Source organism: Nelumbo nucifera, chromosome 8 (genome assembly GCF_055504915.1).
Source record: "Nelumbo nucifera cultivar China Antique chromosome 8, China Antique-T2T, whole genome shotgun sequence".
NCBI classification, from domain to species: domain Eukaryota; kingdom Viridiplantae; phylum Streptophyta; class Magnoliopsida; order Proteales; family Nelumbonaceae; genus Nelumbo; species Nelumbo nucifera.
Genome location: NC_142656.1, coordinates 5,868,649 through 5,883,474, shown reverse-complemented (window position 1 = coordinate 5,883,474; position 14,826 = coordinate 5,868,649). Strand labels below are relative to the sequence as shown.

Here is a 14,826-nt window from a genome sequence, read left to right as displayed (position 1 = left end):
CTCGGAGGATGTCACCCTTAATATCAAGGTCCCTAGCTCGGTCGTGATGAGGTTGTCACTTGAGTCTTCGTTAGGTCGACAGAGGTAGGTTGCCTCTTCTGTCAATCTAGTCCTGTTGAGATCTTACGTCGTCAGGTCGGCGAAGGTAGGCTGCCACTTGAGTCTTCGTTAGGTACTTAGGTCGGCGGAGGTAGGCTGCCTCTTCTGCCGACCTAATCCTATCGAGATCTTACGTCGTTAGGTTGGTGAAGGTTAGTCGCCAGCTGGGTCTTTGTCAGGTTGGTGGAGGTAGGTCGCTAGTTTGTCAAATCGATGGAGGTGTAGGCAGGTTGCTACCTAGACCTCAGTTTGGTTGATGAGACCTTGGTGGGAGGTCTCCCTTTGTGCCAAGGTCTCAAGCAGTGCTAAAAGAGAAGAAAAAAAAGAGAAAAGGAAAGGAAAAGGGAAGGGAAGAAAAGATAAGGGGATAGAAAGTGGTTTGCCCTTGACCCTTCAGCTGGGGGGCGAAGCCCCTAGACCCCCCCGAAGGAAAGGAAAAGGGAAGGGAAGAAAAGATAAGGGGATAGAAAGTGGTTTGCCCCTGACCCTTCAGCTGGGGGGTGAAGCCCCTAGACCCCCCCGCCCCCTTCTCGATGCAGCCCAACAAATGTTATGCATCTTTATTCTTCTTAAATTAAAAGATTTTTTTTTTAAAAATAAAGAAGAAATGAAATCCCCCTTCCTCTCCATCCTCCTCCTAACCCCCCTCCTTTTAAGGAGGCTTATACCTCCTTGTGTTTGGGAGGCTTACGCCTCTTGCGTTCTGAACTATGCCTCATGTCTCTAGGTAGTGGAACGCCTTGCGTCACGCCTCCGCATTTTAAAACATTGGTCTCAAGCTCAATCCTAAGGTGGTCGTCCCGATCCTGAGGAGGTGTCTACAGGTCGGCCATGGCAATGTGGTGATTAAGCGCCCTTAGGGCGTGCGAGGCACATCCAACGTGGTTCCGAGTAGGTCTTCATCCTCTCCATCCTCCTAACCCCCGTCCTTTTAAGGAGGCTTATACCTCCTTGTGTTTGGGAGGCTTACGCCTCTTGCGTTCTGAACTATGCCTCACGTCTCTAGGTAGTGGAACGCCTTGCGTCACGCCTCCGCATTTAAAACATTGGTCTCAAGCTCAATCCTAAGGTGGTCGTCCCGATCCTGAGGAGGTGTCTACAGGTCGGCCATGGCAATGTGGTGATTAAGCGCCCTTAGGGCGTGCGAGGCACATCCAACGTGGTTCCGAGTAGGTCTCCATCATTTTGGATAAGGCAAGTCATCGCCTACGTGGTGCTGGGGTGTCACGCGACGATTCTGGGATTGCCACATAGCACACCATCACTAAAGGGCCAAATCAGCCCACATCAGTAATAAAATAAAATTTATTAAAAGGAAAAAAGAAAGTATAAAGGAGAGTGACTAGATGTCACTCAAGAGAGAAGAAAAAACAAACTTCAACTCAGCATAAGACCAACAGAAACCCAACAAACCACCTAAAAACAAACCCTCACAACAACCAAAATCACAAAACAGCCCAAAGCAAACACAACCTCAAAGACAGAACAAGGCAAACCCACTTCAAACCCCACAAAAACAACACCCTCTCTCAACAAGAACAGGAACAAAGCCACCCTAAAAAACCGCAACCTTTAAACCACTAAACTCTTCTTTAGGCTTTCTTGATCTTCAATAACTTCTTGCTTGGTCTAAACCCAAAGAGACCCCCTTTTAGTCTAGCGAAAACCTTTGAAACCAAAACATCTCAATGCTTTCTCTATTTTAGTCTTCTACTTGCTAAAACATTCTTCCTGGACATCAACCACCGCAGTATCTTTTTCAATAACAACTTCTTCCGGTCTAGCTGAACTTCTACACACCCTATTTGCTAGCAGGATACCTCATCTTATTTGTTTCACAGAAATGTCAAAAGAAAGTGTTATGCAGGAGAGAAGAATGAAAGAAGAGAGAAAAGAGAGAGAAGAAGAGAGAAGAGAGAACTGAGAGCTCAAAGATTACTGCTGGTGGCGCAGCTTTCTAATATATATACTAGGGCGACAACAACTAAAATAAAAAGGACCAAAAATACAATAGTACCCCTGTGGTACTATACATAGGAAAAATAACAATTGTTAACACTCCCCCTCAAGTTGGGACATAGATGTCAATCATGCCCAACTTGTCACATAAATCATGATGTCTTGAGTGGTGTAGTCCTTTTGTAAAGATGTCTGCAAATTGATCCTCATAGCTAACATAGAGAGTACACACTTCCCCTGTGATAACTTTCTCTCTGATAAAATGCTTGTCGACTTCGATGTGTTTAGTTCTACCATGTAGCATAGGGTTAGCAGCAATGTTTATGGCTGCTTTGTTATCACAAAATAAGGTCATAGGTCTATCCACTAGAAAACCCAACTCACTCAACATATTCTTTATCCACATAATTTCAGCCACTCCATGAGCCATTGCTCGATATTCAGCTTCAGCACTGGATCTAGCCACCACACTTTGCTTTTTGCTTCTCCAGGTAACTAGATTTCCTCCTATGAAGGTACAGTAGCCACTAGTTGACTTTCTGTCATTTAGGGATCTTGCCCAATCAGCATCAGTACACTTCAACATTCAAATGTCTGTGCCTTTGAAACAACAAGCCAGCACCTGGAACCTTTTAAGGTATCGGAGGATTCTTTCTGTTGCTTCAAGATGAGTGGTCATAGGGGCATGCATGAACTGGCTAAGGACACCAACTGCATAAGCAATGTCTGGGCGGGTCATAGAAAGATATAACAATCTCCCTATAAGTCTCTGAAACTGTTTCACATCCTTGATAGGTTCACCTTGGCTGTCAACTAATTTATGGTTAGGATCAATGGGGGAATCAACTGGCTTCACTCCCATTGTTCATGTATCTTGGAGTAAATCTAGGACATACTTCCTCTAGGAAATGAAGATACGCCTTTTTGAGCGGGCAACTTCAATTCCTAGGAAGTATCTTAGAGGACCTAAATCCTTTACTTCAAACTGTGTGGCAAGAAAACTCTTCAACTTTTGGATTTCAACCTTCCAGTCGCTAGTGATAATTATATCATCAACATATACTATCAAAGCAGCAATTTTACCTTCTCCTCTTTTCACAAACAATGTGTGATCAGATTGACATTGCTTGGATCCTTTCTGCTGAACCACTGCGTGGAATCTGCTGAACCAGGCTCTCGGTGATTGTTTCAGCCTGTATAAAGACTTCTTCAACCTGCACGCCTTTTGTTCATTGCCTTGAGCCTGAAAACCAGGGGGTTGTATCATGTAAACTTCCTCTTCAAGGTCACCTTTCAAGAATGCATTCTTGATATCAAGCTGATGTAGATCCCAGTCAAGATTAGCTGCAAGAGAGAATATAACTCTAATGGAGTTCATCTTAGCAACGGGTGCAAAAGTCTCTGCATAATCAACTCCGTACACTTGTGTAAACCCCTTTGCCACTAAACGAGCTTTATACCTCTCCATCGTGCCATCAACCCTATGTTTGATTGTGAACACCCATTTACATCCAGCTGGATCCTTTCCCTTAGGAAGATCTACATGTTCCCATGTGCCATTTTTATGAAGGGCATTAATTTCTTCCTTCATAGCATATGTCCATTCAGGTACTGAAAGAGCTTCTGCCACATTCTTAGGGATAGGAACACTGTCAATGGATGTGAGAAAGGCTCGAAAAGAGGGTGAAATGTTTTCATAGGAAACAAAGTGGAAAATGGGGTGTTTAGTGGTGCACGATCTAACACCTTTCTTGTGAGCAATAGGAAGGTCAAGGTCATTAGCAACAGAGGTATCAATTGCAATGGGGTCAGGAACATCAATGGGAACCAAGATACCTGAGTGAGCATGATCCGCCCCCGAAGAGTTTAATGGCACTGGAAGAACGGTTTTTAGATTCTCCACAACTCTTGAATTTGGTTGGCCTTTGTGCTGACGGAAGAAGACACGAAAAGGAGGAGGATCAGGAAGAGGAGGGAGTTGAACCAGTTTCTCCTCATTCCTACTCTCCCCCTGAGGAGAAACAGGGAAAAAAGGCTCACTCTCAAAGAAAGAGACATCCATGGAAACATAGAATTTCCGAGAGACAAGATCAAAACAACGGTATCCCTTCTGAGTAAAGGAGTACCCAGGAATATGAAAGGAATAGCACGAGGATCCAATTTCCCATGAGTGGGGGACAAATTTTGGACAAAGCAATGACAACCAAACACACGAGGAGGAATGGGAAGAAGGGGGCCTTAGGAAAGAGAAGCTGATGTGGGGCTTTGCACTCTAACCAACGAGGGGGCATACAGTTGATGAGGTAGGTAGCACAAAGGACAACCTCAAGGCAAAAGCGTTTTGGAACATTCATATGGAGTATTAAACCCCGGGCCACTTCAAGGAGGTGTCGGTTCTTTATTTCGGTAACACCATTTTATTGTGGTGTTCGACCACAAGAGCTACGGTGAAGTGAACCACATGACGCAAAAAATTCCGTGAGATCACTATGAAAATACTCTTTGGCATTATCTAACTGAAAAAATTGGATTTCAGTTTGAAATTGGGTGAAGACCATCCATTAAAAATCTTGGATAATTTTGGGTACTTCATCCCTGGTCCGCATGGGATATACCCATGTATATCTAGAATAATCATTGATAATGGTAATAAAATACTTGTAGCCACTCTTAGATGGTAAAGTAACAGGGCCCCACACATCAGAATGAACAATTTGAAAAGGAAATTCGGATTTATTATTTTTTGAAAGAAAATGAGTTCTACATTGCTTACTCAATTGATAAGTTTGACACGAGAAATCTGAAACGGACACTGACTTAAACAATTCTGGAAACACCACTTTCAAAGACTCGAACGATAAATGACCAAGGCGACAATGCCATAAATAAACTTGACTCTTACAGGACTGACTCTTAGACTCTATGACATGAAGACCAACCTTATTCTCCAGCATGAAAAGTCCATCAACCATACATCCTCTACCAATCATCCTCCCCGAGGCCGGATCCTGAATCACACAATAAGAAGGGAAAAAGGTTACTGAGCAATTTAAGGAATTAGTAATACTACTAACAGAGAACAAATTAATGAGAACTTTCAGAACATGTAAAACATCCGAGAGGGTAAGGCCGAGAGGAAGAGAAATGGTTCCTTGACTAGCTATGGTAGTATATGATCCATCAGCTAGTCTCACCGTGTCTCTTCCAGAAAGAAGGTGATAGGTTTGAAAGTAAGAGGACATACCAGTCATGTGTTTTCACGCTCCAGAATCAATGATCCAGGGAGTGTCAAAGTTATGAGAAACAACATGGAAAGCTGTGGCAGAGTTACCTGATGTAGACGCAAATGAAGTTGAGGGAGGAGCATCCATCTGACGAATTGCTCTACCATAGAGCTCTAATTGGTCACAGAAGGAATTTATAATATCCTCCCTTGGGTCAGATCCAGATGAATGTGTCTGAGTCACAGTATGAATGGGGGGTTGATTCTCCTGAGTAGCCATGTTTGCTATAGTGTGTTTTCTTGTACCTTGCTGTCTTGACTTTTTATTCATATCTGAACCTTGCTTCTTATTCAGATCTTGAGCCCATTTTGACTTTTTATTCATAACAGCCATGGGAAAGGATAGGTCCACACCCCCACTCATTCCATTCAGCATTGAGGAAACACCGGATGTAGCAGAATCTTCACCACTCATGATTTCAGATTCAAAAGCAACTCTTAAATGGGGTAAGCCTTAAAGTGTTGTTATAGGTGCGGTTACAGCACTAAAAGGTCATTCCTTGACTTACAAGTTCAACACAAGTGTTGTCACAGTGCATACAGGTCATCTCTTGACATACGCATCAACAGGACTACCGTTACAGCAAGTACTGGTCACTTTCTGACCTTTGGTTCACCATAAAAGCTGTTGTTGCAGCACACAAGAAGTACTAGTCACTTTCTGACCCACAGTTCACCATAAAAGCTGCTGTTGCAGCACCCAAAAAAGGTCCTCACGACCTACAGTTTCACAGGGATCAGTCGACCTCACAAAAAAGGAAAGAAAGAGGTGTTGATCACCTCACATCCAATCGGCAGACCTAGTACAGTTTCTGCCCTGGCACACAACCAGAAAAAGAAAAAGGTAAGAGAGAGAGAAAAAGGTTACTTCAATGTGTGAGATCTTTAATCAGCCGAACAACAGATGAGGGCGACAGATCTAGAAATCTGGTGCGAAGAAAAAAAAGACTGTTCACTTGACTTCTCCTTTCAGATCTGGTAGTCCCGCTCTGATACCATGTTATGCAGGAGAGAAGAGTGAAAGAAGAGAGAAAAAAGAGAGAAGAAGAGAGAAGAAGAGAGAAGAGAGAACTGAGAGCTCAAAATATTGCTGCTGGCGGCGCAGCCTTTTAATATATATACTAGGGCGACGATAACTAAAATAAAAAGGAGCAAAAGTACAATAGTACCCCTGTGGTACTATACATAGGAAAAATAACAGCTGTTAACAGAAAGTTCATTCCAGAGAGTGGTGGCAACGCTATTCCTGGCTTACAGATCAAGATTTCTTCAAATTGATGCCTCACCATGCCTATTTTGAGTCTTTGATTTTGTTTACCTAGAGGATGATAGAGATCTATGCTAAATCTGATTTTTGTATCTTTGTCATACATCCTGTATATGCAGGATGATTTTGGAATGAAATACAATAACTTATGTTTATATAAAAAATCACCACTGTAAATATCTTTTTCTTTATTGCTTATGACTAATCCAAACATACTGAAAGATCAATACATATCTAATCTTGGAAACGATTTCAAGCATGTCATTGATAAGTACACAAATTTACTAGCAAATCAATAGTCAGGAATAAAAACATGTATCAGAAAATACCACTGCAGTTGAAGACATTGACAAGAATGCACCTACAAATACCCCCTCAGAAGGTTTACCACCACATAACTGCAGAAACATACAGTTGCATATATCAGGACCAAGGGAAAGAGAAACAGAAAAGATCCCTAGAAACATTCTAAAAGTTCTGCAAGCCCAAAAGGAGAAACTAAGAAATTATAAGGCATGCAATGGAGTAAATCCATGGACCCATAAACCTTAGAGTACAGCATGAGCAAATAGGATAGAAGAAAATAGAAGCAAGAAAGGGTAATCCCCAGCTTCTTTTTGTGTATTATGTGTTAAATATACATGAACATTGAAACCATGTTGAGACGTTAAAGTTGCTGGATTGGGAGAACCTCAATTTTATCAAAACAACTAAAAACCTCAACCACCAATGCTATGAGGTAAAAATGTACAAGAAGGTGCCATTGGACCATAAGAAATTATAACAAATGGATAAATGGTCAAAACCTTGCATGCATAATATGGTTAATGAAGATTTCTTTCTCACATTACTTGCTACTTTATTTTAAGGAGAAACTCATAAATTTGATTAAATCAAAATTTTCTGTGATCACCTCAAATTTTAAGAAGTGGCAAGAATTACCTAGTCCACAAACCATACCAAGTCCTGCTTTTAGTCCTTAATTCAAAAAATAAAAAATAAAAAACAAAAACAAAAACAAAAAAAGGGAAGACCCTAGGGCAGTCTCTCTAAGAAATTTTGTATCAGAGTAGTATTTATAATGTTAAGTGGTTAATTCAATTCTGGTTTCAAATTATGGACATATACTGCACCTATGTGGAGAAAGGCAACAAAATTATTTTAGATTTAATGTGTAATACTTTTGGTAAAGGTACTGATCCATGGTTGAAATATGGCATTACTAAAATATCAATAAATGAAATAGTTGAGAACCATTAGACATACTGAAGCAGTTATGCCACACAAGCACATAAATAGGAAGATTTGGAGTAGACCACCTAAAACAGCAACTGCTCGAACAACCCGGAGCTGAAAATGTTTGGGAAAGACAACATTGATAAGAAAGGAATAAATAATGAGATCAATGTCATAGGTTAATATGTACAAGTTCTAGAGTTGGAAAGAGAAGGACATGCAATAAAGGTTTTTACAAGCCAACCTTTGTTACTGAGAACTCCAGACCCAAAGCAAAAAGAAGAAAAATTACACCAAACTGTGCTACTGTTTCAACCTGCACATCCAAACATCAGTCTGAAAGGGGACAGCTGTATGCAAATAATATGAAGACATAAAAATCACACATTCAATTGAGACATGGAACCTTATATAAAGTATTCCAATAATGATAGTATGAAAATGATCTCTTATTCATTGCAAAGAAGTCTTACATGGTAATAACTCATATCAGACATCCGCCTTACCAACCCAAATCTGGTATCCAATATCCTCTCCAACAAATAATTTTTTTATAGATCTCTCCAACAAATAATTGCCTGTTTTATGCATTCATGAGCATACTTCTTCATTTGTCTTCCCATGGAAGAAATAAAGATATATGGTGTACATGAACCAAAAAAAATGTTTATATTTCTGTGAATGATCCATAAAATATAAACATGCTTATGTGTGTTTCAAGTTTCCTAATTGGATCAAGTAGGGAGCTTTTCAATGGCTCTGCCACGTGGATGGATGCTCCATCCAATACAAACCATGTATCAAGTAGGGAACCTTCTGGATTGGCCATAAGTTTCATCTCCCTATCCGCATTAACCTAATACCCCACTTTGTTTTGATCATTTAGACAACTAATATTTCCCATACAAAGTTTTACCTTCTTTAATATAAAACTCTCCCAATCTACATTAACCTAATACCCCACTCTGTTTTTTTTTTTTTTTTTTGAGAAAAGTTGACTGATTTCACTTAACAAAAAGAGGGGCATACAAGAGGGGTGTACAAGGAGAAAAAGAAGGAAAACAGGGATCAGACCCCTGAGAATTACACAGGGGGGATTTTATCACAGTACAGAACTTCTAAAAGAGCACCTAATTTTGCTAACCCATCTGCAAGAGCATTGAGCTCCCTTGGGATCCAGTACAGGTTTGCATTTGAAGCAGCCAATAAATCCCTTGCTTCTGCTAGGGAGTGACTGAGTCTCCATGGTCCAGCCTCCTGTCTTCCTAGCCTTTTTATGGTGTTGGCTGAATCTCCCTCTATGGTTAAGTTCTGAATGCCTATCCGGTTGATTTAAGCGGATCCCCGTAAGTGCAGCCATCACTTCAGCCTTAGTAGAGTCAACTGTACACCCAGCAGATGTTTCCATTTTCATCCCTTAGTTCTCCTCCAATACCAGCAGATCCGGGGTTACCTGAAGCACTTCCGTCGAAGCTTAGGGTCCATGTTTCTTCCATCCTAAGGGGAAGCCTCCTGTAGATTGGGGGGAAGGAGGGGGGGAGGAGGAGAAAAGGAAGAGACCAGCGTCCCTGTTGAGGTCATTTATGGAGACTCCTTTAAACTTGTCTGAACTGGCTGCCCACTGATTACAGAGATGGGTGAAGGCCTTGATCTTGCCCTATTCTCAAAAAGGCAGTTGTTCCTTTCTTTAAACTCCCCAAAGCACAGCATGCAGCATTATTTGCCAAAACACCTTGCCTCTCTTGCTCAATCCTTTGCCTTGCCACTGGTGAATCAGGTCCTGAAGTTGATTTGGAGAAGCCCAGTGTTATGGGCACACCATCCGGCAGCGCACTGCGGCGCAGTCATAGGCAGCAGCACGCACAGCAGCAGGCACCGCCTGGCAGCGCCGCACAGCAGCACGCACCGCCAGGCAGCACCGCGCACACGCCCGGCACCGCACGGCAGCGGCACCATGGCGCGCAGCACGCACTGCACGGCAGCACGCACCGCGCACACGCCCGGCACCGGCACCATGAGCCGCGCGCACGCACTGCGCGGCAGCAGCATTGCGTGCACGCATCGCGCGGCACCATGAGCCGTGCGCACGCACCCGGCAGCAGCAGCAGAGCGGGGCCCACACGACAGCTCATAGGGGTGGGCCCACCCTTATCTGGACACGTCAAGCCAACTTGCCGCCAGCTTATCTTATCCTTATCTTATTTTATCTTCATAAGTAAGAGTTATGAGTTTTAGTTTGAGTAGGAAATTAGGAGTTTTAGTTTGAGTTGGATTACCCTAGCCGAATCCAACAAGGAATTCTCTTCTATAATCTCCTATTTAAGGAGCTACGAATTGAAATAAAGCATTCAGTTTTCGCAGTCAAGAAAGAGAGTAAGGAGAGTTCGGGTGATATCTTGGACAAATCACCCATTAGGAGAGTTCGGGTGATCTCTTGGACAAATCACCCACGCGATTGCCGCAATAGGGTCTGCACACAAGGGAAGGTGCAAGGAAAAGCAGGGCTTTCGCACCGTGGACCGACCCGTGATGGGATCCTTCGTGCGGGACCATAACACCCAGCTATACCAAGCTAGCTGGAGGAAATGACACTGAATGTCTCTGGTTTCCTGACAGTGGATGAAGAGGTGATCAGTTGTTTCCCCTTCTCTCAGGCAAAGGATGCAGACATGGGGGGGGGGGGGGGGATAGCTAGCCTGCCAAGGTTCTTCTTTTGAAGCAGCTCACAAGTGTTTATCCTATTCAGGTAGGCTTCCCATACAAAATAACACTCTGGAGGGGATGTAATTGCACCAGACCTTCTTGAAAGGAAAATTATAACTCTTCTCTTCTGTGACTAGAACCCTGAAGAAAGATTTGGAAGAGAACTCACCTACGGGGTGGGGTTTCCAGACATGGGAATCTAGAGAGTTAGGAGAGATGTAAACTTTTCTGAGAGAGAGAAGGAGCTCAGTTAGATCACTGATCTCTGAATCCCTTAAAGGTCTTCTAAGGTTCAAGTTAATATTGCTCTCAGTGGGGGAGAAAGGGAGGCACTGGGAAATGGTAGCTTCCTTGTTAAGAGTGAGGTTAAAAAGTCTGGGGTAGGCATCAGCTAAAGTAGAGTTGCCCCACCACAGATCAGTCCAAAATTTTACTCTAGTACCATTATCCACGTTAAACCTTACATGTGGAGAAAAACTGTTATAAGTTGAGATGATACCTTTCCAAGGACTAGATGAAACTACTTGGTTTGAATGAAGATTGCATCCCAACTGTTGGTGTCCAACCCATATTTGCTGATGATGACAGCTACCCATAGAGAGTTTGGTTCTGTAGGGAATCTCCATAGCCATTTTCCAAGAAGGGAGGTATTCTTCTCTTTTAGGTTACCAATTCCCAAACCTCTGGCCTCTTTAGGTTTACAGGTCTGAGTCCAGCTCACTAGATGATTTCCTTTCTCCCCTCCACCTTCCCAGAGGAAGTCTCTTTGTAGCCTCTCAATTTGGATTCTGATTCAAGAGAAGTCTTAATGAGTGTAAGTCTCCCCCCTTTTGATAGGTAACACCATTTCCAAGTGGCTAATTTCTTTTCACACTTTTCCAACACTGGCTCCCAAAAGCTTTGACTTCTGGGGTTCTCACCCAAGGGAAAACCTAAATAAATAATGGGAAGATTTTCCATTCTGCAGTTCAGAACTTCTTTAATGCATTCCAAAAGAGATTCTTCATCTGAATTAATAGTCGCTATACTACTCTTTGTGTAATTGACCCTCAGCCCGGTTACTAGTTCGAAGCAATTCAGAACCCTTTTCACATTGATTACATTCTCCATAGTAATAATATCATCTGCAAATTGGAGGTGGGAGATGTTGAGGGCTTCTCTTCCTACTTCAAAAACCTTTTATCAAATTTAGGTTTTTTGCGTTGTCTACTAATTGATTAAAGACATCCATCACCAGTGTAAAAAGAAAAGGGGAGAGAAGACATCCCTGTCGAAGACCTCTGCTTGCCTTGAAATAGCCTTCTGATTCTCCGTTCAAGAGTATTGAAAACCATGTTGAGCTAATACAGCCTTTCATCCATTGTAACCATTTTGCACCGAAACCCCTCAGTTTCAAAACTTCAAGGAGGCAATCCCAATCCACTTTGTGATACGCCTTTTCAAGATCTAGTTTGACAAGAAGACCGGACCTTCCACTCTTCTTTCTTCGACACATTCGTTTGCTATTAAGATGCTGTCCACGATTTGACTACCTCTCACAAAGGTAAATTGATTAGATGAGACTAGATCTCCTAGGCTTTCTTTGATCCTATTTGCCAACACCTTTGCCTAGTTTATACACACTCCCTACTATGCTTATTGGCCAAAAATCTTTTACTTCCAAGACGCCTCCTTTCTTCAGAATGAGACAGATAAAGGTGGAGTTGTTATCTTTATTTACAACATCCGAAGAGTGGAATTCCTTAAAAACCTCCATGAGATCATTTTTTACTATATCCCAGCAGATCTGGAAGAAAAATATGGGAAAACCATCTGGTTCTGGGGCTCTGTCCCCGTCCATGTCAAAAACTGCTTTCCTTACTTCTTGCTCCTGAAAGTCTTTTTCAAGCCAGCTCCTCTTTTCTTCTGTTAGGGTTGGCCCTTCCCAACTGTGTTAGACTTCTGAAGTTTTCTTTAGAATAGAATTCTTTGAAGGGGTTAAGAAAACTTTCTGTTATCTCATCCGCATCTTCCACTTCCCTTTGATCTACTTTAATTTTTGAGATGTGGTTTTTCCTGCGCCTCCCTGAAGTGTAATTATGGAAGAACTTTGAGTTATTGTCTCCTTCCATCAACCATCTGATCCTAGATCTTTTTCTCCAAAAGATTTCTTCCCATCTGTTATGCAGGAGAGAAGAGTGAAAGAAGAGAGAAAACAGAGAGAAGAGAGAATTAAGAGCTCAAAAGATTGTTGCTGGCGGCGCAGCCTTTTAATATATATACTAGGGCGACAACAACTAGAATAAAAAGGAGCAAAAGTACAATAGTACCCCTGTGGTACTATACATAGGAAAAATAACAGCTGTTAACACTCCCCCTCAAGTTGGGACATAGATGTCAATCATGCCCAACTTGTCACATAAATCATGATGTCTTGAGTGGTGTAGTCCTTTTGTAAAGATGTCTGCAAGTTGATCCTCGGAGCTAACATAGGGAGTACACACTTCCCCTGTGATAACTTTCTCTATGATAAAATGCTTGTCGACTTTGATGTGTTTAGTTCTATCATGTAGCACAGGGTTAGCAGCAATGTTTATGGCTGCTTCGTTATCACAGAATGGGGTCATAGGTCTGTCCACTGGAAAATCCAAATCACTCAACAGATTCTTTATCCACATAATATCAGCCACTCCATGAGCGACTGCTCGATATTCAGCTTCAACACTGGATTTAGCCACCACACTTTGCTTTTTGCTTCTCCATGTAACTAGATTTCCTCCTATGAAGGTACAGTAGCCACTAGTTGACTTTCTGTCATTTAGGGATCTTGCCCAATCAGCATCAGTATACACTTCAACATTCAAATGTCCGTGCCTTTGAAACAACAAGCAACACCTGGAAACCTTTTAAGGTATCGGAGGATTCTTTCTGTTGCTTCAAGATGAGTGGTCATTGGGGCATGCATGAACTGCTCTGAAACTGTTTCACATCCTTGATAGGTTCACCTTGGTTGTCACCTAATTTATGGTTAGGATCAATGGGGGAATCAACTGGCTTCACTCCCATTTTTCATGTATCTTGGAGTAAATCTAGGACATACTTCCTCTAGGAAATGAAGATACGCCTTTTTGAGCGGGCAACTTCAATTCCTAGGAAGTATCTTAGAGGACCTAAATCCTTTACTTCAAACTGTGTGGCAAGAAAACTCTTCAACTTTTGGATTTCATCCTTCCAGTCACCAGGGATAACTATATCATCAACATATACTATCAAAGCATCAATTTTACCTTCTCCTCTTTTCACAAACAATGTGTGATCAGACTGACATTGCTTGTATCCTTTCTGTTGAACCAGGCTCCAGGTGATTGTTTCAGCCCGTATAAAGACTTCTTCAACCTGCACACCTTTTGTTCATTGCCTTGAGCCTGAAAACCAAGGGGTTGTATCATGTAAACTTCCTCTTCAAGGTCACCATTCAAGAACGCATTCTTGATATCAAGCTGATGTAGATCCCAGTCAAGATTAGCAGCAAGAGAGAATAAACTCTAATGGAGTTCATCTTGGCAACGGGTGCAAAAGTCTCTGCATAATCAACTCCGTACACTTGTGTAAACCCCTTTGCCACTAAACGAGCTTTATACCTCTCCATCGTGCCGCCATCAACCCTATGTTTGACTGTGAACACCCATTTACATCCAACTAGATCCTTTCCCTTAGGAAGATCTACAAGTTCCCATGTGCCATTTTATGAAGGGCATTAATTTCTTCCTTCATAGCATCTGTCCATTCAGGTACTGAAAGAGCTTCTGCCACACTCTTAGGGATAGGGACACTATCAATGGATGGGAGAAAAGCTCGAAAGAAGGGTGAAATGTTTTCATAGGTAACAAAGTGGGAAATTGAGTGTTTAGTGGTGCACGATCTAACACCTTTCCTGTGAGCAATAGGAAGGTCAAGGTCATTAGCAACAGAGGTATCAATTGCAATGGGGTCAGGAACATCAATGGGAACCAAGATACCTGAGTGAGTATGATCTACCCCCGAAGAGTTTAATGGCATTGGAGGAACAGTTTTTAGATTCTCCACAGCTCTTGAATTTGGTTAGCCTTTGTGATAACGAAAGAAAACACGAAAAGGAGGAGGATCAGAAAAAGGAGGGAGATGAACCAGTGTTTCCTCATTCCTACTCTCCCCCTAAGGAGAAACAGGGAAAAAAGGCACACTCTCAAAGAAAGAGACATCCATGGAAATATAGAATTTCCGAGAAACATGATCAAAACAACGGTATCCCTTTTGAGTG

At 42.2% G+C, this 14,826-nt stretch overlaps 1 protein-coding gene across 10 annotated transcripts in view; it reads right to left on the bottom strand.

Annotated features, from left to right (window-relative positions):
* LOC104600755 (K(+) efflux antiporter 4-like) overlaps positions 1–14,826 on the bottom strand; it is a 44,618-nt gene that overhangs the window by 12,165 nt on the left and 17,627 nt on the right. For 6 of the 10 annotated variants that reach the window (XM_088892724.1, XM_088892726.1, XM_088892725.1 and 3 more), the window contains 4 exons: positions 8,089–8,160; positions 7,875–7,958; positions 6,938–7,006; positions 4,998–5,066 (listed from right to left, as the gene is read on the bottom strand). The exons of 1 other annotated variant lie outside the window; for it this stretch is intronic. In XM_088892724.1, the coding sequence (XP_088748850.1) occupies positions 4,998–5,066; positions 6,938–7,006; positions 7,875–7,958; positions 8,089–8,160 (294 nt within the window). The remainder of the gene's footprint in view (positions 1–4,997; positions 5,067–6,937; positions 7,007–7,874; positions 7,959–8,088; positions 8,161–14,826) is intronic. 3 more of the 10 variants (XM_088892730.1, XM_010263878.3, XM_010263879.3) reach the window with 1 other exon arrangement.